Raw genomic sequence first — 27385 nt, forward strand, 5'->3', positions numbered from 1 at the left:
AGCCGCAGGAGAAGGATGAATGGAGCAGCTGGACCTTCGCATATTGACAGCCGCGAGCGAGTTCTCAAGTTAGGGGGCAGTTTTGAGACACAGCGTCGCGGGCGCCTTCCACACTGTGCTCTGTGAGTGAGGACGCCCGAAGGGAAAGGGAGGAGTTCTGGTTTTGAGGGTGCAGAAGCACAACCCTCTCCAAGTCAAGTTCGAACAGGTCCTCTTATTCTGTGGGAGAATGCGGTGCGCTGTGCAACCCGCTGCCTTATCCGGAAATTGCTAGGGGGGCGGTAGAAGCACGCGGATGGAAGCAGCAGGTGTGGGTAATTCTAAGTGGAGTGATTTAAGGGAGACCAGCAGGGCTTCCCTGGTGACTGAGACGGTAAGGAATAGGCCTGCAAAGCGGGAGACCTGGGTTCCATCCCTAGGTTGGGAAGAGCCCTGGAGGAGGAAATGGCAACCCACTCCAGTATTCTTGCCTGGAGAATCCCCATGGACAGAGAAGCCTGGCGGACTACAGTCCATGGGGTCGCAAAGAGTTGGGCACGACTGAGCGACTAAGCACAACAGCAGGTAGAAAGGGACGGTATGTGGGGTAGGTCTGTAGGCGACTATGGATGGAGTCAGAGCTGACTGGTGGACGATTCAGAGGTGGAAAAGAAGGTACAGTTGACCCTTGAACCACGCAGGGGTTAGGAGCGTCGATCTCGCACAGTGGAAAATCCACTTATTGCTGTCTCTGCCTCAGAAACCAGGGAGTCGATACACAACTCACCGGAGGTCCAGAAGCTGAAGCCGTTGGGTAGAATCAGACTCAAATTCTAGTGTTTTGATTCCATGTGTGTGACCTCTAATGGAACACATACTTCTCCTCACACTTCATTAATTTTAAAGATCTGTAAGATGAAAATACAGGTACTCTTATTTAGTGGGGGAAAATTCCGCATATAAATGGACCTGTGAATCTCAGCCCCATGCGTGCGTGTTACTCAAGGAACAACTGCAGTAAGGGTGACAAGTGGATGGGGGGCAAAGGGAAATGGAAAGGAGAATGCCTTTAGGTTGGTAGGAAAATATTCTTTCCTGTCTTCACTTTTGGTGTCTCTGACTGATGGGAGTTCTTATTTAGTGTATTTCTGGGGAAAGATTCTGGATCATTCTAATCTGTATCTCTTTTGGGCCCCTGATTTCATTCAGTCATTTATCAAATACTGATGATCACAGTATTGAAGGGTGCACTATTAATTTATTAGAAACCTCTTTTGTTGTCTGGAACTAGTTTTGATACATTTTTCTCTTTTATGTTGTTGAGGTAGGAAATAGAACTCTTGCTTTAATAGTTGGATGTTGTACATTCCAGGAAGGAAAGTGTAATATATTATGATTTGGTATGCAATACATTTATTCTTTGCACAGTAGCCCTCATAGAATTATAGAAAGGGAAGGAAACTTTGAAATTATTGAAGCATAACCTTTTATTTTTCTGTGGCAGAATTGTGAAGTAGGTATTTTTTTCACTCCCTCTTACTAGCACTGCCTGTCCTTAGTGTCTCATCATACCACCTTTCTTAGTCTTTCTATCCTTAGACTGTTTAGAGATCTTTATGGTTTTTGCTCTGAAGTGTTCCTCACTTCAGTTAAAACTCACATTCTCCAAAAGTTTACTTAAGTTGTACACAATCTAATTACAGTAACTCACAGTGAAGATATGAAGAACCAATAGATTTAACTCTCTAAGGGTATATTTACATTTTATGAAATGGTTTTTTATTACACAAAATTAATATACAGCTGCTAGAATAAATAAGGGAAATATTTGCAAACAGATCTTCAACACTGACCCTTCTTTACCACACTTTGTGGTCCAAGACTTACCACAGTGAGATAGCTAGTGCTAGCTGTATAGTTTCTTTCCTTGAGTCCCATTTTCCAAAAGTATGATATAGTTCTTACCTGGTTTCACCGCATCTTTCTTTCAAATAATAACTTCCCTTGCTTTTGCACTTCTTTCTCAAGTATTCAATAGCCTTAGTATTGATATTAATTTTTATAATTATAAGATTTAAGATTATACAAATATCTTTAAAAATCTGCTTTCATGAAACTTGGGCATATATTCTAAGGGCGTAAGCACCAAATTAGATGAATAAGGAAAAGCCTTCTAAAAGATCTTTGCTGGTGCTTCAGAGAATGTACCAATTTATAAAAGTTCCCAAAATGCTGGAATTGTGTCTTCAGAATCAGAGTATCTATGATCCAGTTACAAGAATGAAAATAAACAAAATGACAATAATAACCACAATAAACTCAGATGGTTGAATATACTTTTAGTCCTGTGAAGACATTAGAAAGGTTTTTCTGCACTTAGTTTTATCCTTCTTGAAGCAGACAGAGTCTTTCTAGATTGATTAAAATAAAACTAGTCATTGTCCTTGACGACATGTTCATTTCCCATATGATTCTCACCTTAAGGACTCAGAGTGAGGGATAGAAACTATAGACTTTCATAGAAGCAAGTGGAGTTGGTTTATTTATTTTTTTAAAGTGGTACATTTTGCCTTCTGAAAACCAAAAGTATTTATTATTTCTTAATAATGCATATCACTACTATGCATAAAGATATATTTTTCTTCAGGGAGATTGAAGAAGAACCTTTTTTCTATTTTTTAAAAAATATATTCATGTTTAAGCTCTGTAATGAACAAAATACACAAAAATAATATATTAATTTCAACTTTTGTATTAAACTATGTAACAACACAATTCACCTTAAATTGCTGAGCTCATCTATAGAACAAAGCAATAAATTCAGCCATTCTATCATTTTTTATTAAAATTATGAAATGCCCTTAAATTCATAAGTATGTGAAAAACATATTTCAGCACCAGTTTTGCATAATGCTCAAAGCTTTTATTCATTCACTAAATGTAAAATTGTTATAACCTTCTAAATGTTTTTAACAGGTAAGGCTGTGAAAGTATAAATTGAAAATATCAGATAGTTTGTAATGGTGGTTCAAATATATTTTAACAAGACATTTATTTAAAACTTTTACTGAAAATTAGTTGCCATATAATACTATGTTGGTTTCATGTGTGCTTTATAATGATTTGACATTAGCATTCATTATGCAATGATAATAATATCTTGTTGTTCATCATTTGATCATGTCCAAACTCTTAGTTAATCCATAGACTGAAGCATGCCAGGCTTCCTTGTCCTTTACCATCTCCTGGAGTTTGTTGAAACTAATGTCCACTGAGTTCAGTGATGCCATCCAACCATCTCATCCTCTCTTGCTCCCTTCTCCTCCTGCCTTCAATCTTTCCCAGCATCAGGGTCTTTTCCAATGAGTCAGTTATTTGCATCAGGTGGCCAAAGTATTGGGGCTTCAGCTTCAGCATCAGTCCTTCCAATGAATATTCAAGACTGATTTCCTTTAGGATTGGCTGGTTGGATCTCCTTGCAGTCCAAGGGACTCTCAAGAGTCTTCTCCAGCACCACAATTTGAATCAATTCTTCATCACTCAGCCTTCTTTATGGTCCAACTCTCACATCCGTATGTGACTACTAGAAAAACCATAACTGACTATATGGACCTTTGTTGGCAAAGTAATGTCTCTGCTTTTTAATAAACTATCTAGGTTTGTCATAGCTTTTCTTCCAAGGAGCAAGGCTCTTTTAATTTCATGGCTACAATCACCATCTGCAGTGATTTTGGAGCCCCCAAAAATAAAGTCTGTCCCTGTTTCCACTGTTTCCCCATCTAGTTGCCATGAAATGATGGGACCAGATGTCATGATCTTAGTTTTCTGAATGTTGGGTTTTAAGCCAACTTTTTCACTCTCCTCTTTCACTTTCATCAAGAGGCTTTTTAGTTCCTCTTCGCTTTCTGCCATAAGGGTGGTATCATCTGCATATCTAAAGTTGTAGATATTACTCCCAGCAATCTTGATTCCAGCTTGTGATTCATTTAGCCTGGCATTTCACATGATGTATTCTGCATATAAGTTAAATAAATAGGGTGATGAAATACAGCCTTGACATACTTCTTTCTCAATTTTGAACCAGTCCATTGGTACATGGACAATTCTAACTGTTGCTTCTTGACCTACATGCAGGTTTCTCAGGAGGCAGGTAAGGTATACCCATCTCTTTAAGAACTTTCCACAGTTTGTTGTGATCCACACAGTCAAAGGCTTTCACATAGTCAGTGAAGAAGAGGTAGATGTTTTTCTGGAATTCTCTTGCTTTTTCTATGATCCAATGGGTGTTGGCAATTTTAGCTCTGGTCCCTCTACCTTTTCTAAATCTAGGTTGTACATCTGGAAGTTCTTGGTTCATGTACTGTTGAAGCTTAGCTTGAAAGATTTTGAGCATTACATTGCTAGCATGTGAAATGAGTGCATTTGTGCAGTAGTTTGAACATTCTTTGGCATTGCCCTTCTTTGGGTTTGGGATGAAAACTGACTTTTTCCAGTCCTGTGACCACTGCTGTGTTTTCCAAATTTGTAGTAAGTCTAGAAACCATCTATCTCCATACAAAGTTACTACAGTATCATTGACCATGTTCCCATGCTTTATATTATATCCCCATAACTTGTTTATTATGTAACTGGAGGTTTGTGTCTCTTAATCTCCTTCAGGGTGTACCTAATTTGTAACAAATACTCCAATTAATGTTACTGGGGAGAAAGTAGTATTCTACCTTTATGTACTTGGATAATTATTCCTGTTCAATATGCTGAGGTTTTAGAAAAACCTGGATGTGAAATCTGACCTCCACCACCTATATATATAATGCAGGTCTGGGAATATTCTCTGAGCTTTCAGCCTCAGTTTCTTAATGTGAAATGATAATAATGATATCTACATTTCAGAGCATCACAATTAAATAAGATAGTAAAAACATTCTAGAACAGTGTTTGGTACATAGTAGAGGATAAATAGTACTTACCATTATTCTTGAATTGTTATAATAATGTGTATAAGAGGAGTGCAAATAAATGTAATTTATTTAGATTTTCAAAAAGCATTTATCAGGGCTTGGCAATACAATCTATCAAAAAGATAGTCAGGCATGTGTTAGGGAACATGTGACCTGTTATATAAATGAGAAACTAGGAACTTCCCTGACAGTCCAACGGTTAAGACTCTGAGCTTCTAATGCAGGGGGCACAGGTTTAATTCATGGTCAGCAAGCTAAGATCTTATATGCCACATGATGCTGCAAAGGAAAAGAATACACGGGTAGACTAGATGTGGTAGATGTCCTAAAAATATTACCATTCAGCGAGGAAGATGGGCTTCCCTCATAGCTCAGTTGGTAAAGAATCTGCCTGGAATGCAGGAGACCCGGGTTCGATTCCTGGGTTGGGAAGATCCCCCGGAGAAGGACTTGGCCACCCACTCCAGTATTCTTGCCTGGAGAATTCCATGGACAGGGGGACCTGGCAGTTTGCAGTCCATGGGGTCATAAGAGTCAGACACGACTTAGCAACTAAACCTCCAATGAGGAAGATAGGAGACAAATTAGTAATGTAAGGACTGTCATAAAGGTATACACAGAATATTATGGGAGTACAAAAGAGAGGTAATTCAGCCTGGAGAGGGAGAGGAGACATCAGTAATGCTGTCCTGAAAATGAGTTGAAATTACCCAGGTGAAGGAAAGAGGGAAGGACCTCTTAGGCAGAGAAAAGAAAGGTATGGGCTAAGACAAAGCAACAAGGAACCTGTTAAAATTTGAAAAAACTATATATAAGTCACTATTCCAAAGTAAGAAAGAGTGCCTATGAGGACATAGTGGGAGGTAGAAAGGTATTCAGGAGTTAAAGAAGGGCCTATTGTGTAATGCAAAAGAATTTGAATTTTATCCTGTGACTCTTTCAGATAACTGAAATGGAAGAGAATTGTTCAAATTATCACTTGCTAAGAACAAAAAAAATTTTTTTTCTGCTGGGCATACAATCCTTGAGCTATTATGAATAATAATAGAAATTATATATTCTCAAATTTTGTGGGGTTTTCCCCCTTCATTATAGAACTTTTTAAAATAAGTAGGAGCATTACATTTCTTCACTTTTCTTAATATTGTGGGTATTATGTGGAAGAATTGATTATAGTTTGAGGCATTTAGATTCTCCTATTTTCTTTATCAACTTACTTTCATCATCTTAGTGAAAACACCAAGAAGCTGGAGGCACTCCATAAAATAGAACTTTTACTATTCCTTTAAGAGTACCTTAAGGTACTGGTGGTTCTTTAATAGGGTAGATTTTCTAATTCTCTTTCTTCTAGGTTTTCTTTGGTAGTATCATATAGAAGAAACTAATAATAATGAAGATTCTTAAGTGGGTCATCATTGGGCATTTACAAATCTCTCTTTTTTTATGAACAACTCTCTATGGTTGACTGTATAAAATTTTAAAATGTTGAATTTTGAAAGGAAAAGAGATATTTGACTCTTAAGATTTGTCATTGATCTGTCCAAGTCTGGCCTATGTTTAGTGTTATCTTGTGAGGTACTTTTCTGGGCTTCAGTGAAATAACACACAGGAAACTTCCAGCTACACATCACATTATGCAATGATATATGTCTAGTGGTTGCTAAACAACTTTAGCCCTCAAACTTCAGACTGGGTAAAAGTTCCATATGTGTGATGGCTACTCTGCCACCCTAGATGACCCTATTGGTCAAAGACTCTTCCAAGATGAACCTAGTCTGATTGTTTTCTATGCATTTACTGAGCTCACATGGGAAAATAGCCTACCACTTTCTTGAGACTTCTGCTTATTTTAGGACTAGAGTTCTATTTTAACACCCTATTATAGTTTTACTTTTAAATGAATTAAAATTTTTATCATTGTATAATAAACTTTTTTTAACCCTGTTTTTTGTTTTTGTGATTTTAAGCTTAAATACCACTTTGTTTAATACTAATTTTTCCACCTTTGCTTTCTTTTTGTTTGCAAGTTCACAAAATCTTAGTGTCTCTTGCTTTACTTTTTAACTTACATTGTTTAACTATATCTTTTGTTAACAGTGTATTTTGTGTTTCATTTTTTTCCCCATTTATTTGTATTAGTTGGAGGCTAATTACTTTGCAATATTGTAGTGTTTTTTGTCATACATTGACATGAATCAGCCATGGATTTACATGTGTTCCCCATCCTGATCCCCCCTCCCACCTCCCTCCCCATACCATCCCTCTGGGTCTTCCCAGTGCACCAGCCCTGAGCACTTGTCTCATGCATCCAACCTGGGCTGGTGATCTGTTTCACCCTTGATAGTATACTTGTTTCAATGCTATTCTCTCAGAACATTCCACCCTCGCCTTCTCCCACAGAGTCCAAAAGACTGTTCTGTACATCTGTGTCTCTTTTTCTGTTTTGCATATAGGGTTAGCATTACCATCTTTTAAAATTCCATATATATGCGTTAGTATACTGTATTGGTGTTTATCTTTCTGGCTTACTTCACTCTGTATAATGGGCTCCAGTTTCATCCATCTCATTAGAACTGATTCAAATGAATTCTTTTTAATGGCTGAGTATTATTCCATTGTGTATATGTACCACAGCTTCCTTATCCATTCGTCTGCTGATGGGCATCTAGGTTGCTTCCATGTCCTGGCTATTATAAACAGTGCTGCGATGAACATTGGGGTGCACGTGTCTCTTTCAGATCTGGTTTCCTCAGTGTGTATGCCCAGAAGTGGGATTGCTGGGTCATATGGCAGTTCTATTTCCAGTTGTTTAAGAAATCTCCACACTGTTTTCCATAGCGGCTGTACTAGTTTGCATTCCCACCAACAGTGTAAGAGGGTTCCCTTTTCTCCACACCCTCTCCAGCATTTATTGCTTGTAGACTTTTGAATGGCAGCCATCCTGACTGGCATGTAATGGTACCTCATTGTGGTGTTGATTTGCATTTCTCTGACAATGAGTGATGTTGAGCATCTTTTCATGTGTTTGTTAGCCATCTGTATGTCTTCTTTGGAGAAATGTCTGTTTAGATCTTTGGCCTATTTTTTGATTGGGTCATTTATTTTTCTGGATTTGAGCTGCAGGAGTTGCTTGTATATTTTTGAGATTAATCCTTTGTCTGTTGCTTCGTTTGCTATTATTTTCTCCCATTCTGAGGGCTGTCTTTTCACCTTGCTTATAGTTTCCTTCATTGTGCAAAAGCTTTTAAGTTTAATTAGGTCCCATTTGTTTATTTTTGCTTTTATTTCCATTATTCTGGGAGGTGGGTTTTAGAGGATCCTGCTGTGATTAATTTTGGAGAATGTTTTGCCTAAGTTTTCCTCTAGGAGTTTTATAGTTTCTGGTCTTACATTTAGATCTTTAATCCATTTTGAGTTTATTTTTGTGTATGGTGTTAGAAAGTGTTCTAGTTTCATTCTTTTTTTTTTATTTTTTTTGTCATACATTGATATGAATCAGCCATAGATTTACACGTATTCCCCATCCCGATCCCCCCTCCCACCTCCCTCTCCACCCGATTCCTCTGGTCTTCCCAGTGCACCAGGCCCGAGCACTTGTCTCATGCATCCCACCTGGGCTGGTGATCTGTTTCACCATAGATAGTATACATGCTGTTCTTTTGAAATATCCCACCCTCACCTTCTCCCACAGAGTTCAAAAGTCTGTTCTGTATTTCTGTGTCTCTTTTTCCATTTTGCATATAGGGTTATCGTTACCATCTTTCTAAATTCCATATATATGTGTTAGTATGCTGTAATGTTCTTTATCTTTCTGGCTTACTTCACTCTGCATAAGGGGCTCCAGTTTCATCCATCTCATTAGAACTGATTCAAATGAATTCTTTTTAATGACTGAGTAATATTCCATGGTGTGTATGTACCACAGCTTCCTTATCCATTCATCTGCTGATGGGCATCTAGGTTGCTTCCATGTCCTGGCTATTATAAACAGTGCTGTGATGAACATTGGGGTGCACGTGTCTCTTTCAGATCTGTTTCCTCAGTGTGTATGCCCAGAAGTGGGATTGCTGGGTCATATGGCAGTTCTATTTCCAGTTTTTTAAGAAATCTCCACACTGTTTTCCATAGCGGTTGTACTAGTTTGCATTCCCACCAACAGTGTAAGAGGGTTCCCTTTTCTCCACACCCTCTCCAGCATTTATTGCTTGTAGATTTTGGATAGCAGCCATCCTGACTGGCGTGTAATGGGTACCTCATTGTGGTTTTGATTTGCATTTCTCTGATAATGAGTGATGTTGAGCATCTTTTCATGTGTTTGTTAGCCATCTGTATGTCTTCTTTGGAGAAATGTCTGTTTAGTTCTTTGGCCCATTTTTTGATTGGGTCATTTATTTTTCTGGAATTGAGCTGCAGGAGTTGCTTGTATATTTTTGAGATTAATCCTTTGTCTGTTTCTTCATTTGCTATTATTTTCTCCCAATCTGATGGCTGTCTTTTCACCTTACTTATAGTTTCCTTTGTAGTGCAAAAGCTTTTAAGTTTCATTAGATCCCATTTGTTTAGTTTTGCTTTTATTTCCAATATTCTGGGAGGTGGGTCATAGAGGATCTTGCTGTGATTTATGTCGGAGAGTGTTTTGCCTATGTTCTCCTCTAGGAGTTTTATAGTTTCTGGTCTGACATTTAGATCTTTAATCCATTTTGAGTTTATTTTTGTGTATGGTGTTAGAAAGTGTTCTAGTTTCATTCTTTTACAAGTGGTTGACCAGTTATCCCAGCACCACTTGTTAAAGAGGTTGTCTTTTTTCCATTGTATATCCTTGCCTCCTTGTGCCTCAAAGATAAGGTGTCCATAGGTCCGTGGATTTATCTCTGGGCTTTCTATTCTGTTCCATTGATCTATATTTCTGTCTTTGTGCCAGTACCATACTGTCTTGATGACTGTGGCTTTGTAGTAGAGTCTGAAGTCAGGCAGGTTGATTCCTCCAGTTCCATTCTTCTTTCTCAAGATTACTTTGGCTATTCGAGGTTTTTTGTATTTCCATACAAATTGTGAGATTCTTTGGTCTAGTTCTGTGAAAAATACCGTTGGTAGCTTGATAGGGATTGCATTGAATCTATAGATTGCTTTGGGTAGAATAGCCATTTTGACAATATTGATTCTTCCAATCCATGAACACGGTATGTTTCTCCATCTGTTTGTGTCCTCTTTGATTTCTTTCATCAGTGTTTTATAGTTTTCTATGTATAGGTCTTTTGTTTCTTTAGGTAGATATACTCCTAAGTATTTTATTCTTTTTGTTGCAATGGTGAATGGTATTGTTTCCTTAATTTCTCTTTCTGTTTTTTCATTGTTAGTATATAGGAATGCAAGGGATTTCTGTGTGTTAATTTTATATCCTGCAACTTTACTATATTCATTGATTAGCTCTAGTAATTTTCTGGTAGAGTCTTTAGGGTTTTCTATGTAGAGGATCATGTCTCTGCAAACAGTGAGAGTTTCACTTCTTCTTTTCCTATCTGGATTCCTTTTACTTCTTTTTCTGCTCTGATTGCTGTGGCCAAAACTTCCAACACTATGTTGAATAGTAGTGGTGAGAGTGGGCACCCTTGTCTTGTTCCTGATTTCAGGGGAAATGCTTTCAATTTTTCACCATTGAGGGTGATGCTTGCTGTGGGTTTGTCATATATAGCTTTTATTATGTTGAGGTATGTTCCTTCTATTCCTGCTTTTTGGAGAGTTTTAATCATAAATGAGTGTTGAATTTTGTCAAAGGCTTTCTCTGCATCTATTGAGATAATCATATGGTTTTTATCTTTCAATTTGTTAATGTGGTGTATTACATTGATTGATTTGCAGATATTAAAGAATCCTTGCATTCCTGGGATAAAGCCCACTTGGTCATGGTGTATGATTTTTTTAATATGTTGTTGGATTCTGTTTGCTAGAATTTTGTTAAGGATTTTTGCATCTATGTTCATCAGTGATATTGGCCTGTAGTTTTCTTTTTTTTGTGGCATCTTTGTCTGGTTTTGGAATTAGGGTGATGGTGGCCTCATAGAATGAGTTTGGAAGCTTACCTTCATCTGCAATTTTCTGGAAGAGTTTGAGTAAGATAGGTGTTAGCTCTTCTCTAAATTTTTGGTAGAATTCAGCTGTGAAGCCATCTGGTCCTGGGCTTTTGTTTGCTGGAAGATTTTTGATTAGTTTCATTCTTTTACAAGTGGTTGACCAGTTTTCCCAGCAACGCTTTTTAAAGAGATTGTCTTTTTTTCCATTGTATATCCTTGCCTCCTTTGTCGCAGATAAGGTGTCCATAGGTTCGTGGATTTATCTCTGGGCTTTCTATTTTGTTCCATTGATCTATATTTCTCTCTTTGTGCCAGTACCATACTGTCTTGACTGTAGCTTTGTAGTATAGTCTGAAGTCAGGCAGGTTGATTCCTCCAGTTCCATTCTTCTTTCTCAAGATTGCTTTGGCTGTGAGGTTTTTTGTATTTCCATACAAACTGTGAAATTATTTGTTCTAGTTCTGTGAAAAATACCATTGGTAGCTTGATACGGATTGCATTGAATCTATAGATTGCTTTGGGTAGTATACTCATTTTCACTATATTGAGTCTTCCAGGCCATGAACATGGTATATTTCTCCATCTATTTGTGTCCTCTTTGATTTCTTTCATCAGTGTTTTATAGTTTTCTATATATAGGTCTTTTGTTTCTTTAGGTAGATTTATTCCTAAGTATTTTATTCTTTTCATTGCAATGGTGGATGGAATTCTTTCCTTAATTTTTCTTTCTGTTTTCTCGTTGTTAGTGTATAAGAATGCAAGGGATTTCTGTGTGTTAATTTTATATCCTGCAACTTTACTATATTCATTGAGTAGCTCTAGTAATTTTCTGGTGGAGTCTTTAGGGTTTTCTATGTAGAGGATCATGTCATCTGCAAACAGTGAGAGTTTTACTTCTTCTTTTCCAATCTGGATTCCTTTTATTTCTTCTTCTGCTCTGATTGCTGTGGCCAAAACTTCCAAAACTATGTTTAGTAGTGGTGAGAGTGGGCATCCTTGTCTTCTTCCTGACTTTAGGGAAAATGCTCTTTTTCACCATTGAGGATAATGTTTGCTGTGGGTTTGTCATATATGGCTTTTATTATGTTGAGGTATGTTCCCTCTATGCCTACTTTCTGGAAGGTTTTTATCATAAATGGATGTTAAATTTTGTCAAAGGCTTTCTCTGCATCTATTGAGACAAACATAAGGTTTTTATTTTTCAATTTGTTAATGTGGTGTATTATGTTGATTGATTTTTGGATATTGAAGAATCCTTGCATCCCTGGAATAAAGCCCACTTGGTCATGATGTATGATCTTTTTAATATGTTGTTGGATTCTGTTTGCTAGAATTTTGTTAAGAATTTTTGCATCTATGTTCATCAGTGATATTGTCCTGTAGTTTTCTTTTTTTGTGGCATCTCTGTATTGTTTTGGTATTAGGGTGATGGTGGCCTCATAGAATGAGTTTGGAAGTTTACTTTCCTCTGCAATTTTCTGGAAGAGTTTGAATAGGATAGGTGTTAGCTCTTCTCTAAATTTTTCGTAGAATTTGGCTGTGAAGCTATCTGGTCCTGGGCTTTTGTTTGTTGGAAGATTTCTGATTACAGTTTCGATTTTTATGCTTGTGATGGGTCTGGTAAGATTTTCTATTTCTTCCTGGTTCAGTTTTGTAAAGTTATACTTTTCTAAGAGTTTGTCCATTTCTTCTAAGTTGTCTGTTTTATTGGCATATAGTTGCTTGTAGTAGTCTCTTATGATCCTTTGTATTTCTGTGTTGTCTTTTGTGATTTCTCCATTTTCATTTCTAATTTTGTTGATTTGATTCTTCTCCCTTTGTTTCTTGATGAGTCTGGCTAATGGCTTGTCAATTTTGTTTATCTTCTCAAAGAACCAGCTTTTAGCTTTGTTGACTTTTGCTATGGTCTCCTTTGTTTCTTTTTCATTTATTTCTGCCCTAGGGCCGCCTGTATTTTAATGCTCAGGGTTATGTTCCTGCATTGCTGGAGAATTATTGTGATATGTCTTGTTCTGGAACTTGTTGGTTCTTGGGTGGAGCTTGGTTTCAGTGTAGGTGTGGAGGCTTTTGGGTGAGCTCTTATCAATTAATGTTCCCTGGAGTCAGGAGTTTTCTGGTGTTCTCAAGTTTTGGAGATAAGCCTCCTGCCTCTGGATTTCAGTCTTATTCTTACAGTAGCCTCAAGACTTCTCCATCCATACAGCACCAATGATAAAACATCTAGGTTAATGGTGAAAAGATTCTCCACAGTGAGGGACACCCAGAGAAATTCACAGAGTTACATGGAGAAGAGAAGAGGGAGGAGGGAGGTAGAGGTGACCAGGAGGAGAAGACGGGGTAGTCAAAAGGGAAGAGACCAATCTAGCCAGTAATCAGTTCCATGTTTTCCACAGCCTGGAACACCCAGAGAGATTCACAGAGTTAAGTAGAGATGAGAAGTGGGAGGGAGGAGATAGAGGTGACCTGGGGGAGAAAAGCAAGTGTGAAAAGAGAAGGGAGCAGTCAAGCCAGTAATCACACCCCTAAGTAAAAATGGGTACTGATGATTAGATTATTAAAGATACAAAATTGATAACAAATACCAAAAAGCAAAGATTAAAAATCTAGAGGTTAGACTCTCAAAAATACAATATTAAAAATACAAAACAAAATCAATCACAAAAATTATAAATATATATAAATTTGCTTTAAAAATAGGGTCTTTTTTTTTGCAAGGTAATTCAGCTCAGTTCATTTGCTCAGTTGTGTCCAACTCTTTGCGACACCATGAATCAGTGTGCCATGCCTCCCTGTCCATCACCAACTCCTGGAGTTTACTCAGACTCATGTCCATTGAGTCAGTGATGCCATCCAGCCATCTCATCTTCTATTATCCCCTTCTCCTCCTGCCCCCAATCCTTCCCAGCATCAGGGTCTTTTCCAATGAATCAACTCTTTGCATGAGAGGTAGTAGTAGGTTACAAAAATGAAAATTAAAGGAGTAATAAAGAACTTAAAAAATTTTTTTTAATTTAAAAATGATAATGGTAAAAATATGTCTAGGAATTTCTCTGGAGCTGTTGAGGGCAGTTGGGGTCAGTTCAGTTTCAGATAGTTCCTTGTTCCAGCTTATACGTCTTCTCAAGTTCTATAGGCCCCTTCCAATGCTTAGTCAATTCTTACTACTGGGTTTTAATCTGTTGCACCTATCACTTCCAGAGTGGTTCCCTCTTCTTTTTTTATTTTGGCTTCCTCTGTTTGCAAGTCTCTTCAGTGTATAATTTCTGCCCTGACACAAGGGGGCAAAGGTGGTCACTTATTTAGGCTCACTTGTTCAGTTGTGTTGTGGGTAGGGAGGAACAGTACAAACAAATATCACTGGTGTGTGTGGGGAGTGCTTGCAGTGTATGGACCACACTGGGTTTGCCCTAGCTCCCAGCACATGTGCCTTCCCAGTCTATACTGCTAAGGTTGCTCTGCAGGGGAACTGTCCAAACTGTCCAAACCCAAACTGTCCCTGGGTTTTGTGCACCTCCCAGGTCTAAGCTGCTCAGGTTCAGGTTCTCGGGTACTTCACAAAGACATGGATTCAGTTGGGCATGCGTTTTGTGCCCTTCCCAGATCCAAGCAGCTCAGGCAAACAGGTGCTTGGCAAGCGCACTGTCCTATGTGGGCTGTGCATCTTAATCACCTCCCCAGTCTCAGCCACTCGGTTTCCTGGGTGTGCCACAAGAGCACCGTCTCAGGTGTGCCATGAGTCTCCTCTGGGGAGAAGATCTCTGGCTGTGACCCTTCTGGCAAACGTCAACCGTCCAGGATCCCAGGAAGACTTGGTTAGCAACTGGGAGCCTGCTCACAGTTTGGTGGAGAATGCCATCTCTGGGGCCGAGATTGCCCCTTGCCTTCTGGCTCTGGCTGTTGCCCGCCTGCCTCTCTGCCTCCAGCAGGGGAGGGGCCAGTCCACAATGGGCTAGCTTTCCTCTGGTATTTGGTTAATACTTTGTTCTGTGAGCGGGCCAGGCTTGGCTTTAGGTTACAGCTTTTCCCGGGAAAGTTTTCTCTCTCTCTCTCTTTTTTCTCTCTCTGGCTATCCCACAGTTTGGGTTGCTATCTCACATTAGCTCCCTCAGATTGTCCTCAGGGCATTCAGGCTCAGTCCTTACCCTAAGCATGCAACCCTCACCTCCCTGTTTAGCCCCTGCTCATTGGTGGCGCGGATGCAAGCGTCTGGGCTACTTCTCCACTGGGAGTTGCGGTTAGGTGCGTATTCTGTGGACTTTTTTTTTTTTCCTCCCAGTTATGTTGCCCTCTGAGATCCCAAAACTCCCCACAGACCCCCCCCTCCAAAGTGAGAAAGTTTCCTGGTGTTTAGAAACTTCCCCTCCTTCACAACTCCTTTTCTGGGAAGGGTCTCCATCCCTAACTCTTTTGTCTCACTTTTTGTGTTTTATATTTTGTCCTACCTCCGTTCGAAAAGAATGGGCTGCCTTTCTTGGTGCCTGGTGTCCTCCTCCACCAACATTCAGAAGTTGTTTTGTGGAAGTTGCTCAGCATTCAAATGATCTTTTGATGAATTTGAGGGGGAGAAAGTGGTCTCCCCATCCTATTCCTCTGTCATCTTAGACCAGCCCCCTCCTGACATATTTTAAAGCACTCCCAGGCATTCACAAATGCTTCTGTATGCAGCTCTAATTGATGAGGATATTTTTCTTTTCACCTAAGTCACATGCTAACCATCACACATTGTAGAATTAATTGTAAGACCTCGTCCATATTTATGTTTTCATGATGGTCTCAAAAATGAATGTATATTCATATTACAATGTCTATTCAAATCTTCTGCCCATTTTGAAAAATTAGATTATTTTACTACTAGAGTTTTAGGAATTCTTTATATATTTTGAATGTAAGTTCTTTATGAGAGATATGCCTTGCAAATATTTTCTCCAAGACTGTGGATTGTATTTTTTCATTCTCTTAAACAGTATAATTTGAAAAGCCAAAGATTTTGATTTTGAATACACGCATTTTATCCATTTATTTTTCTGAATTCTCCTTTTGATGCCACATTGAAAATATATTTGTATAAAGGAAGGTCAGTCTCTTGTGGGTCACTGCTCCTTTTTCCTGGCTCCTGGTACACACAAGGTTTTGCTTGTGCCCTCCAAGAGTCTGTTTCCCCAGTCCTTTGTAAGTTCTGGCAGCTCTATGGTGGGGTTAATGGCGACCTCCTCCAAGAGGGCTTATGCCATACCCAGGTCTGCTGCACCCTGAGCCCGTGCCCCTGTGGCAGGCCACTGCTGGCCTGTACCTCCACAGAAGACACTCAAACACAATTCTGGTTCAGTCTTTGTGCCAGTGGTGTCTCTGGGTCCTGCTGCATACAAGGTTTGTTTGAGCCCTCCAAGCATCTCTGGTGGGTATGGCGTTTGATTCTAAACATGATTTTGCCCCTCCTACCATCTCGCTGGGGCTTCTCCTTTGCCCTTGAATGTGAGGTATCTTTTTTTTTTTTAGTGGGATCCAACATTCTCCTGTTGGCATTTGTTCAGCAACGAATTGTAATTTTGAAGTTCTTGCAGGAGAAGATGGGTGCACGTCCTTCTACTCCGCCATCTTGTAGTCCTATCAAAGTGGAGATAGTAACCTTCTCCTACAGCCTACAAGCACAGCTGACTGACACAGACTTGCCCGTGAGTCTCCAGGAGTCTATGGCAGAGGCATGGGCCTGCGGTGGCTTGCTGCAGTGTCAGGGGTACTGAGTGCAGCAGTGCATTCATGGGACCTTTTGAAAGAGGTTGCCATTATCTTCATTACCTCCACCATAGTTTGGCCTCAGGTCAAACAACAGGGAGGGAACACAGCCTTGCCCATCAACATAAAATTTACTGAGCATGGCCTCACCCATCAGAACAAGACCCAGTTTCCCCATCAGCCAGTCTCTCCCATCAGGAAGCTTTCATAAGCCTCTTATACTTATCCATCAGAGGGCAGACAGGATGAAAACCACAATCACAGAAAACTAACCAAACTGATCGCATGGACCACAGCCTTGTCTAACTTGATGAAACTGTGAGCCGTGCTGTGTATGGCCACCCAAGACGGATGGGTCATGGTGGAGAGTTCTGATAAAACATGGTCCACTGGAGAAAGGAATGGCAAACCACTTCAGTATTCTTGCCTTGAGAACCCTAGGAGCAGTATGAAAAGGCCAAAAGACAGGACACTGAAAGATGAACTCCCAGGTCGGTTCGGTTCAGTTCAGTTCATTTCAGTCGCTCAGTCATGTCTGACTGTTTGTGACCCCATGAATTGCAGCACACCAGGCCTCCCTGTCCATCACCAACTCCCAGAGTTTACTCAAACCCATTTCCATCGAGTCGGTGTTGCCATCCAACCATCTCATCCTCTGTCGTCCCCTTCTTCTCCTGCCCCCAATCCGTCCCAGCAACAGGGTCTTTTCCAATGAGTCAACTCTTCACATGAGGTGGCCAAAATACTGGAGTTTCAGCTTCAGCATCAGTCCTTCCAATGAACACCCAGGACTGATCTCCTTTAGGATAGGTGCCCGATATTGCTACTGGAGATCAGTGGAGAAGTAACTCCAGAAAGAATGAAGAGATGGAGCCAAAGCAAAAACAACACCCAGTTGTGGATGTGACTGCTGATAGAAGTAAAGTCCAATGCTATAAAGGGCAATATTGCATAGGAACCTGGATGTTAGGTCCATAAATCAAGGCAAATTGGAAGTGGTCAAACAGGAGATGGCAAGAGTGAATGTCAACATTTTAGGAATCAGTGAACTAAAATGGACTGGAATGGGTGAATTTAACTCAGATGACCATTATTTTTTCTTCTTTTTTTCCGTTTATTTTTATTAGTTGGAGGCTAATTACTTTACAGTATTGTAGTGGTTTTTGCCATACATTGACATGAATCAGCCGTGGATTTACATGTGTTCCCCATCCCAATCCCCCTTCCCACCTCCCTCTCCATCCCATCCCTCTGGGTCTTCCCAGTGTACCAGCCCTGAGTACTTGTCTCATGCATCCAACTCAGATGACCATTATATCTACTACTGTGGGCAAGAGTCCCTTAGAAGAATTGGAGTAGCCATCATAGTCAACAAAAGAGTCCAAAATGCAGTACTTGGATGCAATCTCAAAACTGACAGTATGATCTCTGTTCATTTCCAAGGCAAACCATTCAATATCATGGTAATCCAAGTCTATGCCCTAAACAGTAATGCTGAAGAACCTGAAGCTGAACGGTTCTATGAAGACCTATAAGACCTTATAGAACTAACACCCCAAATAGATGTCCTTTTCATGATAAGGGATGGGAATGCAAAAGTAGGAAGTCAAGAAACACTTGGATTGACAGGCAAATTTGGCCTTGGAGTACAGAATGAAGCAGAGCAAAAGCTAATAGAGTTCTGCCAAGAGAATGCACTGGTCATAGCAAACACCGTCTTCCAACAACACAAGAGAAGACTCTACACATGGACATCACCAGATGTCAATACTGAAATCAGGTTGATTATATTCTTTGCAGCCAAAGATGGAGAAGCTCTATGCAGTAAGCAAAAAAAGACCAGGAGCTAACTGTGGCTCAGATCATGAACTCCTTATTGCCAAATTAAGACTTAAATTGAAGAAAGTAGGGAAAACCACCAGACTATTCAGGTATGACCTAAATCAAATCCCTTACAATTGTCATAATCATATTCCTGGTGGCTCAGAATGAAAAGCATCTGCCTGCAGTACAGGAGACCCAGGTTCGATCCCTGGGTCAGGAAGATCCCTTGGAGAAGGAAACAGCAACCCACTCCAGTACTCTTGCCTGGTAAATCCCATGGATGGAGGACACTGGTAGGCTACAGTCCACGGGGTCACAAAGAGTCAAACACGACTGAGCAATTTCACTTTTTTCTTTTCTTTCTACGATTATACAGTGGAAGTGACAAATAGATTCAAGAGATTAGATCTGATAGAGTGCCTGATGAACTATGAATGGAGGTTCGTGACATTGTACAGGAGGTGGAGCAAGACCATCCCCAAGAAAAAGAAATGCAAAAAGGCAAAATGGTTGCCTGAGGAGGCCTTTCAAATAGCTGAGAAAAAAAGAGGCACTAAAGGCAAAGGAGAAAAGGAAAGATATAGCCATTTGAATGCAGAGTTCCAAAGAATAGCAAGGAGAGATAAGAAAGCCTTCCTCACTGATCAATGCAAAGAAATGGAGGAAAACAGTAGAATGGAAAGGACTAGAGATCTCTTCAAGAAAATTAGAAATACCAAGAGAACATTTCGTGCAAAGATGGGCACAGTAAAGGACAGAAATGGTATGGACCTAACAGAAGCAGAAGATATTAAGAAGAGGTCGCAAGAATACACAGAAGAACTAAACAAAAAAGATCTTCATGATCCAGATAACCAAGATGGTGTGATCACTCACCTAGAGTCAGACATCCTGGAATGTGAAGTCAAGTGGGCCTTAGGAAGCATCACTATGAACAAAGTTAGTGGAGGTGATGGAATTCCAGTTGAGTTATTTTAATCCTCAAAGATGATGCTGTGAAACTGATGCACTCAATATGTCAGCAAATCTGGAAAACTCAGCAGTGCTCAGAGGACTGGAAAAAGTCAGTTTTGATTCCAATCCCAAAGAAAGACAATGCCAAAGAATGCTCAAACTACTGCACAATTGCACTCATCTCACATGCTAGCAAAGTAATGCTCAAATTCTCCAAGCAAGGCTTCAACAGTATGTGAACTGTGAACTTCCAGATGTTTATGCTGGTTTTAGAAAAGGCAGAGGAACCAGAGATGAAATTGTCAACATCTGTTGGAGCATTGAAAAAGCAAGAGAGGTCCAGAAAAACATCTACTTCTGCTTTATTGGCTACGTCAAAACCTTAGACTGTGTGGATCACAACAAACTGGAAAATTCTTAAAGAGATAGGAATACCAGACCACCTGACCTGCCTCCTGAGAAATCTGTATGCAGGTCAAGAAGAAAGTTAGAACTGGACATGGAACAACAGACTTGTTCCAAATCAGGAAAGGAGTACGTCAAGGCTGTATATTATCACCCTGCTTATTTAACTTATGTGCAGAGTACATCATGTGAAATGCCGGGCTGAATGAAGCACAAGCTGGAATCAAGATTGCTGGGAAAATTATCAATTACCTCATATATGCAGATGACACCACCCTTATGGCAGAAAGTGAAGAGGAACTAAAGAGCTTCCTGATGAAAGTGAAAGAGGAGAGTGAAAAAGCTGGCTTAAAATTCAACATTCAAAACACGAAGATCATGGCAACCTGTCCCATCACTTCATGACAAATAGATGGGGAAACAATGGAAACAGTAAGAGACTATTTTTGGGGGCTCCAAAATCACTGCAGATGGTGACTGCAGCCATGAAATTAAAAACGGTTACTCCTTGGAAGAAAAGCTATGGTCAACCTAGATAGCATATTAAAAAGCAGAGAGATTACTTTGCCAACAAAGGTCTGTCTAGTCAAAGCTGTGGTTTTTCCAGTAGTCATGTATGGATGTGAGAGTTGGACTAATAAAAAAAGCTAAGTGCCGAAGAATTGATGCTTTTGAACTGTGATTTTGGAGAAGACTCTTGAGAGTCCCTTGGACAGCAAGGAGAGCCAACCAGTCTATCCTAAAGGAAATCAGTCCTGAAATTTCATTGGAAAGACTGATGCTGAAGCTGAAACTCCAAATACTTTGGTCACCTGATGTGAAGAACTGACTCACTGGAAATGACCCTGATGCTGGGAAAGATTGAAGGTGGGAAGAGAAGAGGACAGCAGAGGATGAGATAGTTGGATGGCATCACTCATTTGATGGACATGAGTTTGAGTAAGCTCTGGGAGTTGGTGATGGACAGGGAAGCCTGGCATGTTGCAGTCCATGGGTCACAAAGAATGGGACACAGCGAAGTGACTGAACTGATCTGAGAGGAAGGTCACAGTAGCAAATAGTAGCAAAGGTTCACTCATGTATTCTTTTAGAAGTTTTATAGCTTACATTTAGATCCTGGCTTAATTTTGAGTTGATTTTTGTGTATGATACATGGTATGTGTCAAAATTGCATGGGATATTGAATTACTCCACCACCATTTGTTGAAAAACTGTCTTTTCTCATGTATTTGCCCCTTTGTGAAAAAAACAAAACAAAACAACCCAGCTCTCCATAAATGTGTGCATCTGTTTCTGGACTTTTTATTCTAGCACATTGATCTACTTGTTTATCTTTATGTCAACACCATACTGTCTTGCTAGTTTTATAATAATTTTTGAAATCAAGAAGTTTTACTCCTACAACTTTTTTCCTTTCTTACAAAATTGTTTTGGGTATTCTAGGACGCTTCTATTTTCACATAAATTTTAGAATTAGCTTCTCAATTTCTTTAAAAGCCTGTTGAAATTTTTATTGGGATTACATTGAATCCATAAATCAATTTGTGTAAAATTGACGTCTTAAAAATATTGAGTGTTCTGCACAGAAATCCCTTGCAATCCTATATGCTAACAATGAGAAAACAGAAAGAGAAATTAAGGAAACAATACCATTCACCATTGCAACAAAAAGAATAAAATACTTAGGAGTATATCTACCTAAAGAAACGAAAGACCTATATATAGAAAACTATAAAACACTGATGAAAGAAATCAAAGAGGACACAAATAGATGGAGAAATATACCATGCTCATGGCCTGGAAGACTCAATATAGTGAAAATGAGTATATTACCCAAAGCAATCTATAGATTCAATGCAATCCCTATCAAGCTACCAATGCTATTCTTCACAGAACTAGAACAAATAATTTCACAGTTTGTATGGAAATACAAAAAACCTCACAGCCAAAGCAATCTTGAGAAAGAACAATGGAACTGGAGGAATCAATCTGCCTGAATTCAGGCTCTACTACAAAGCCACAGTCATCAAGACAGTATGGTACTGGCACAAAGACAGAAATATAGATCAATGGAACAGAATAGAAAGCCCAGAGATAAATCCACGAACCTATGGACACCTTATCTTCGACAAAGGAGGCAAGGATATACAATGGAAAAAGACAACCTCTTTAACAAGTGGTGCTGGGAAAACTGGTCAACCACTTGTAAAAGAATGAAACTAGAACACTTTCTAACACCATACACAAAAATAAACTCAAAATGGATTAAAGATCTAAATGTAAGACCAGAAACTATAAAACTCCTAGAGGAGAACATAGGCAAAACACTCTGCGACATAAATCACAGCAGGGTCCTCTATGATCCACCTCCCAGAATATTGGAAATAAAAGCAAAAATAAACAAATGGGACCTAATTAAACTTAAAAGCTTTTGCACAACAAAGGAAACTATAAGCAAGGTGAAAAGACAGCCATCAGAATGGGAGAAAATAATAGCAAACAAAGCAACAGACAAAGGATTAATATCAAAAATATACAAGCAACTCCTGCAGCTCAAATCCAGAAAAATAAATGACCCAATCAAAAAATAGGCCAAAGATCTAAACAGACATTTCTCCAAAGAAGACATACAGATGGCTAACAAACACATGAAAAGATGCTCAACATCACTCATTGTCAGAGAAATGCAAATCAACACCACAATGAGGTACCATTACATGCCAGTCAGGATGGCTGCCATTCAAAAGTCTACAAGCAATAAATGCTGGAGAGGGTGTGGAGAAAAGGGAACCCTCTTACACTGTTGCTGGGAATGCAAACTAGTACAGCCACTATGGAGAACAGTGTGGAGATTCCTTAAAACACTGGAAATAGAACTGCCATATGACCCAGCAATCCCACTGCTGGGCATACACACTGAGGAAACCAGATCTGAAAGAGACACATGCACCCCAATATTCATCGCAGGACTGTTTATAACTGCCAGGACCTGGAAGCAACCTAGATGCCCATCAGCAGACAAATGCATAAGGAAGCTGTGGTACATATACACAATGGAATAATACTCAGTCATTAAAAAGAATTCATTTGAATCAGTTCTAATGAGATGGATGAAACTGGAGCCCATTATACAGAGTGAAGTAAGCCAGAAAGATAAAGACCATTACAGGATACTAACACATATATATGGAAGTTAAAAAGATGGTAACGCTAACCCTATATGCAAAACAGAAAAAGAGACACAGATGTACAGAACAGTCTTTTGGACTCTGTGGGAGAAGGCGAGGGTGGAATGTTCTGAGAGAATAGCATTGAAACAAGTATACTATCAAGGGTGAAACAGATCACCAGCCCAGGTTGGATGCATGAGACAAGTGCTCAGGGCTGGTGCACTGGGGAGACCCAGAGGGATGGTATGGTGAGGGAGGCAGGAGGGGGAATTGGGAAGAGGAACACATGTAAATCCATGGTTGATTCATGTCAATGTATGGCAAAAACCACTACAATATTGTAAAGTCATTAGCCTCCAACTAATAAAAATAAAATTTAAAAAATCTAAAAAAATAAAAATAAAACTATTGAGTGTTCTGATCTATGAAAACCGTATCTCTCTCCCTTTTTTTATCTTTAATTTCTGTCACAACTGCTTTATGGTTTTCAGCATACAGGTGTATCAAATATTTTATCAGAATTATCTATAACTATGTATTTTTTGGAACTATTATAAATTCTCTTGTTTATATAATTTTAATTTCTAATTTCTGGTACATAGACTGAGTTTTGTATATTGTTTCTGTATATTTAACCTTGCTAAACTCACTATTCTTGTGATTTACTGTAGATACCATCAGGTTTTCTACATTTACAATCATGTTATCTGTGAACAGTGACAATTTTACCTCTCCCTTTCCAAACTGATGGCTTTTATTTCTTTTTCCTGACTTATGACACCAATTAGAACCTTCACTACAACATTGACTAGAGATGATCAAAGTGGAAAATCTCTTGTTTCTGATGCTAGAGGGAAAATACTCAGTTCTTCACAATTATGTATGATTTCAGTGGTAGCCTTTTCCTAGATGTCCTTTATCAGGTTAATTTAATTTTCTATTAGAGTTTCTATCAAGAATTACTGTTGAAATTTCTGCTGTTTTGTGATGTGTTTTAATTTTTCATTTTTAATATAGTGAATTATGTGGATTGATTTTTGAAAGTTTGTATTTCTTGGAAAACCCCACTTAGTCTTGATGTATTAGCCTTTTAATAGCATTTCTCAACCTCAGTAATATTGGCCTTTGAAATTGGACAGTTCTTTGTCAGGGGCTGTCTTGTGCATTGTAGAGTGTTTAGCAGCCTCTCTAGCTTCTACCCACTAGATGTTAGTATCACTACTTGTCCCCAGTTATGACAACCAAAGATGTCTCTACACGTTGCCAGATGTCTCCCTAGGTGACAAAATCATAGCTGGTTGAAACCCGCTCGTATATATTATTAAATTTGATTTGCTAAAATTGTGTTTAAAGTTTTTGGGTCTGTGTTTATATGGGTTATTGGGTGTTTGGTTTGTTAATGTCTCTGTTGGATTTTGCATCAGTAACTCTGGCCCTAAGGCATGATCTAGAAAGTATTCTTTCCTCTTTAATTATACAGAAGAGTTTCTATCAAACTCCTATTATTTCTTCCTTAAATAACTGGTAGAATTCACTAGTGAAATCATCTATTTCTGGAGATTTACGTGGAGAGTTTTAACTATAACCTACGTTTTTTAGAAGATTTGGATATTCAAGTTATTTGTTTATTCTTGAATGAACCTTAGTAGTTTGTGCCTTTCAAGTAAATGATCCATTTCATCTGATTTATTGAGTAAATGGACATAAAGTACCTCACAATGTTCCTTCCTAATCACTTATTGCTGTAATATCTGTAGTGCTGTCACCTCTTTCACTCCTGATATTAGTGACTTATATCTAGTATCATTTTTTCTTGATAAACCTGGTTGAGTTTTATCAACATTATCTATCTCAAGCTATCAATTTATGATTCATTTATTTTCACTTTTTTCTGTTGTCTTGTTTTTTGCTTTTACTGTTTTTCCTTCTGCTTGCTTTAGTTTTCTTTGCTCTTTCTCTAGCTTAAGGCACAGCTTAATTCCTTTAAGACCTCCTTTTTCCACCAATGTAATTATTTAATGTTTTAAATTTATCTCCTAACTGTACTTTATTTGCACAGAATTTGATAAGTTCTGTTTTCATTTTCCTTCAATTAGAAATATTTTCTGAAAATTTTTTCATTTCTTCCTTGACCATGGGTTTTTTTAGAAGAGTGTTTTCTTCTCAAGTACTTGAAGATTATCTAGCTTCCATTCATAAATTTTAAATTTTGTTTTGGTAAAGAACATATTCTGTATAAATTCAATGTTTTAAAATGTAATGTGGGACAAAATGACATAACCTTACCTATTTCTTCTCTTCCCTATGAAGTAAAGCTATAAACCCTGGAAATAATGCAAAGGATAATCAAAAGAGAACTCTGAAAGATGTAAAGAGGAAGGTAATTTGGTTAGAGATCCCATGAAGGGCTATAGGAGTAATAGCATAGTCGGGCATCTTATAACCTCCCCCTTCAGAGGATGACAATTCATGCCCAGGATGTCCTGACCCCTAACTTAGCTACAGAAGGCATCTCAGATAGGCTTATCCTTCTCTCTGATTGAAAGGGATATATAGCAACAGGCTAGTGCAGACAAGTATTGCTACCAAAATACACACACACACAGAATGGGAACTATATGAGGTTATATGTTAATTAACTTGATTATGGCAATCATTTCACAATGTATACATAAATCAAAGCATCATGTTGTGTATTTTTGATATGTGCAAGTTCTTTTGCCAATTATACCTCAATAAAACTGACAAAATTCATCTCTCTATATTGTATTACATGTATTTGTGTTACGTGCACTGGGGGAATAAGAAAAGAATTGTAGGATGGTTTCTATCAAAATAGATTTTAATTTTCACAGTTTAAAATGTCCATATTCTTTTTATATTTTGAGTTAACATGTGTATTTAAGTATAATGGTATAAGTAAATATGGTATTTAAACTTAGATATTGCCCATGTCTTTTACTTTTCATAATCCAAACATTGAATATAGCTTGTTTTGATGGTAGAGGAGCCTTTTATTTGAGGGGAGGTGGTATCCATGGAGTATGTAGAGTTTCCCAGGTGGCTCAGTGGTAAAGAACCCACTTGCCAATGCAGGAGATGCAGGTTCAATTCCTGGGTTGGGAAGATCCCCTGGAGAAGAAAATGGCAACCCACTCCAGTATTCTTGCCTGGAAAATTCCCTGGACAGAGGAGACTAGCGGTCTACAGTCCATGGGGTAGCAAAGAGCTGAGCACAGCTTAGTGACTGAGCACACATGCACATGGACTATGTATGTTGTCCACAGAACAGGGAAAAATAAGTACTACCAGAGAAGAGCTGGGAAAGAAAGGTTTGGGTCCAGAGATGCAATCAATTTTTGCTACAAAAGTTGCCATTTTGAAAAAATTATTGGTTAAGTAGTGACAAAGACCACACTCAGGCTCTAACAATAGGTGAGGTGGTTGTCAGAATCAAGAATGCTGGTTTTGAAGCAGAATTTTAAAACATATGATCACAAGAAAGTGTTAAGAATGGTTATTCTTGGAGAGTAGGGTTAAAAGAACTTGAGGGTAGGAAGAGGGATTATACATTAAATGCTATGAAAGTATGTTTAGTCTTATTTATTCCTCAACAAGTTCATTAGGAACTGACACATTTACATTTTTATTATATTTATTTAATATTTATAGTTAGTGATATTTATTTAACCTAACTATTAACTTGTTTAATTTTCAGAACTGAAAGCAGAAGTAGTCTAATGGGCCAGATGAGTAGTTGTGATAGTTCATCAGATTCCAAAAGTTCATCACCTTCAAGCAGTGAGAATAGTGCCAGTGATTCAGAAGGTGAAGAATGCACATCCTCTCCTTCTGATCCAGGGAACTATGTCTGAGAACACCCTATGCATGTCTACTTTGCCACAATGCAGGATTCCTGAGAGAGTGGCTCATCAGAATAAACATCATGACAACAATGGCCTGATGAATGCTCTAAGTAAGTATACATAAGCATGAGTAATTGAAAAACTAAGAATTCACAGTGGAGCCATACTGTTATGGTCTAAAATTTGGATAAGGAGAAAGATTTCTTTTTTTAATTCATCTAACAGTATTCACCATTACCTTATTAAATTATTCATTTTCTTTTGACTCTGACATAATGCCTTACTGGCTTTTCTCTTATCTTTCTAGATTCTTTTCTGCCTTTTCTTTGCTGGTTTATAATCTTCTACTCAGTCATTAGAGCTAGTGTTTCTCCAAGCTTAATTCTAGGTCTTGTTTTCTTTTTATTCTATTTTCTTTCCTC

The 27385-nt window shown here is 38.6% G+C and overlaps 1 protein-coding gene across 1 annotated transcript; it reads left to right on the forward strand.

Annotated features, from left to right (window-relative positions):
* LOC122444623 (ELL-associated factor 2-like) lies at positions 1–27073 on the forward strand. Its single transcript, XM_043473117.1, has 2 exons — positions 1–122; positions 26816–27073. The coding sequence occupies exons 1-2, from the start codon at positions 16–18 to the stop codon at positions 26970–26972; spliced, it is 264 nt and encodes an 87-aa protein (XP_043329052.1). The 5' UTR covers positions 1–15; the 3' UTR covers positions 26973–27073.
* Positions 27074–27385: the final 312 nt, after the last annotated feature.

This window comes from Cervus canadensis, chromosome 7 (genome assembly GCF_019320065.1).
Source record: "Cervus canadensis isolate Bull #8, Minnesota chromosome 7, ASM1932006v1, whole genome shotgun sequence".
Taxonomy (NCBI): domain Eukaryota; kingdom Metazoa; phylum Chordata; class Mammalia; order Artiodactyla; family Cervidae; genus Cervus; species Cervus canadensis.

Bases quoted from the DNA above. Each gene is read 5' to 3' on its own strand.
- LOC122444623 (XM_043473117.1), top strand. From the start codon at position 16: ATGAATGGAGCAGCTGGACCTTCGCATATTGACAGCCGCGAGCGAGTT. The intron at 123-26,815 runs GTGAGTGAGGAC...TTTAATTTTCAG, and splicing joins CGCCTTCCACACTGTGCTCT to AACTGAAAGCAGAAGTAGTC.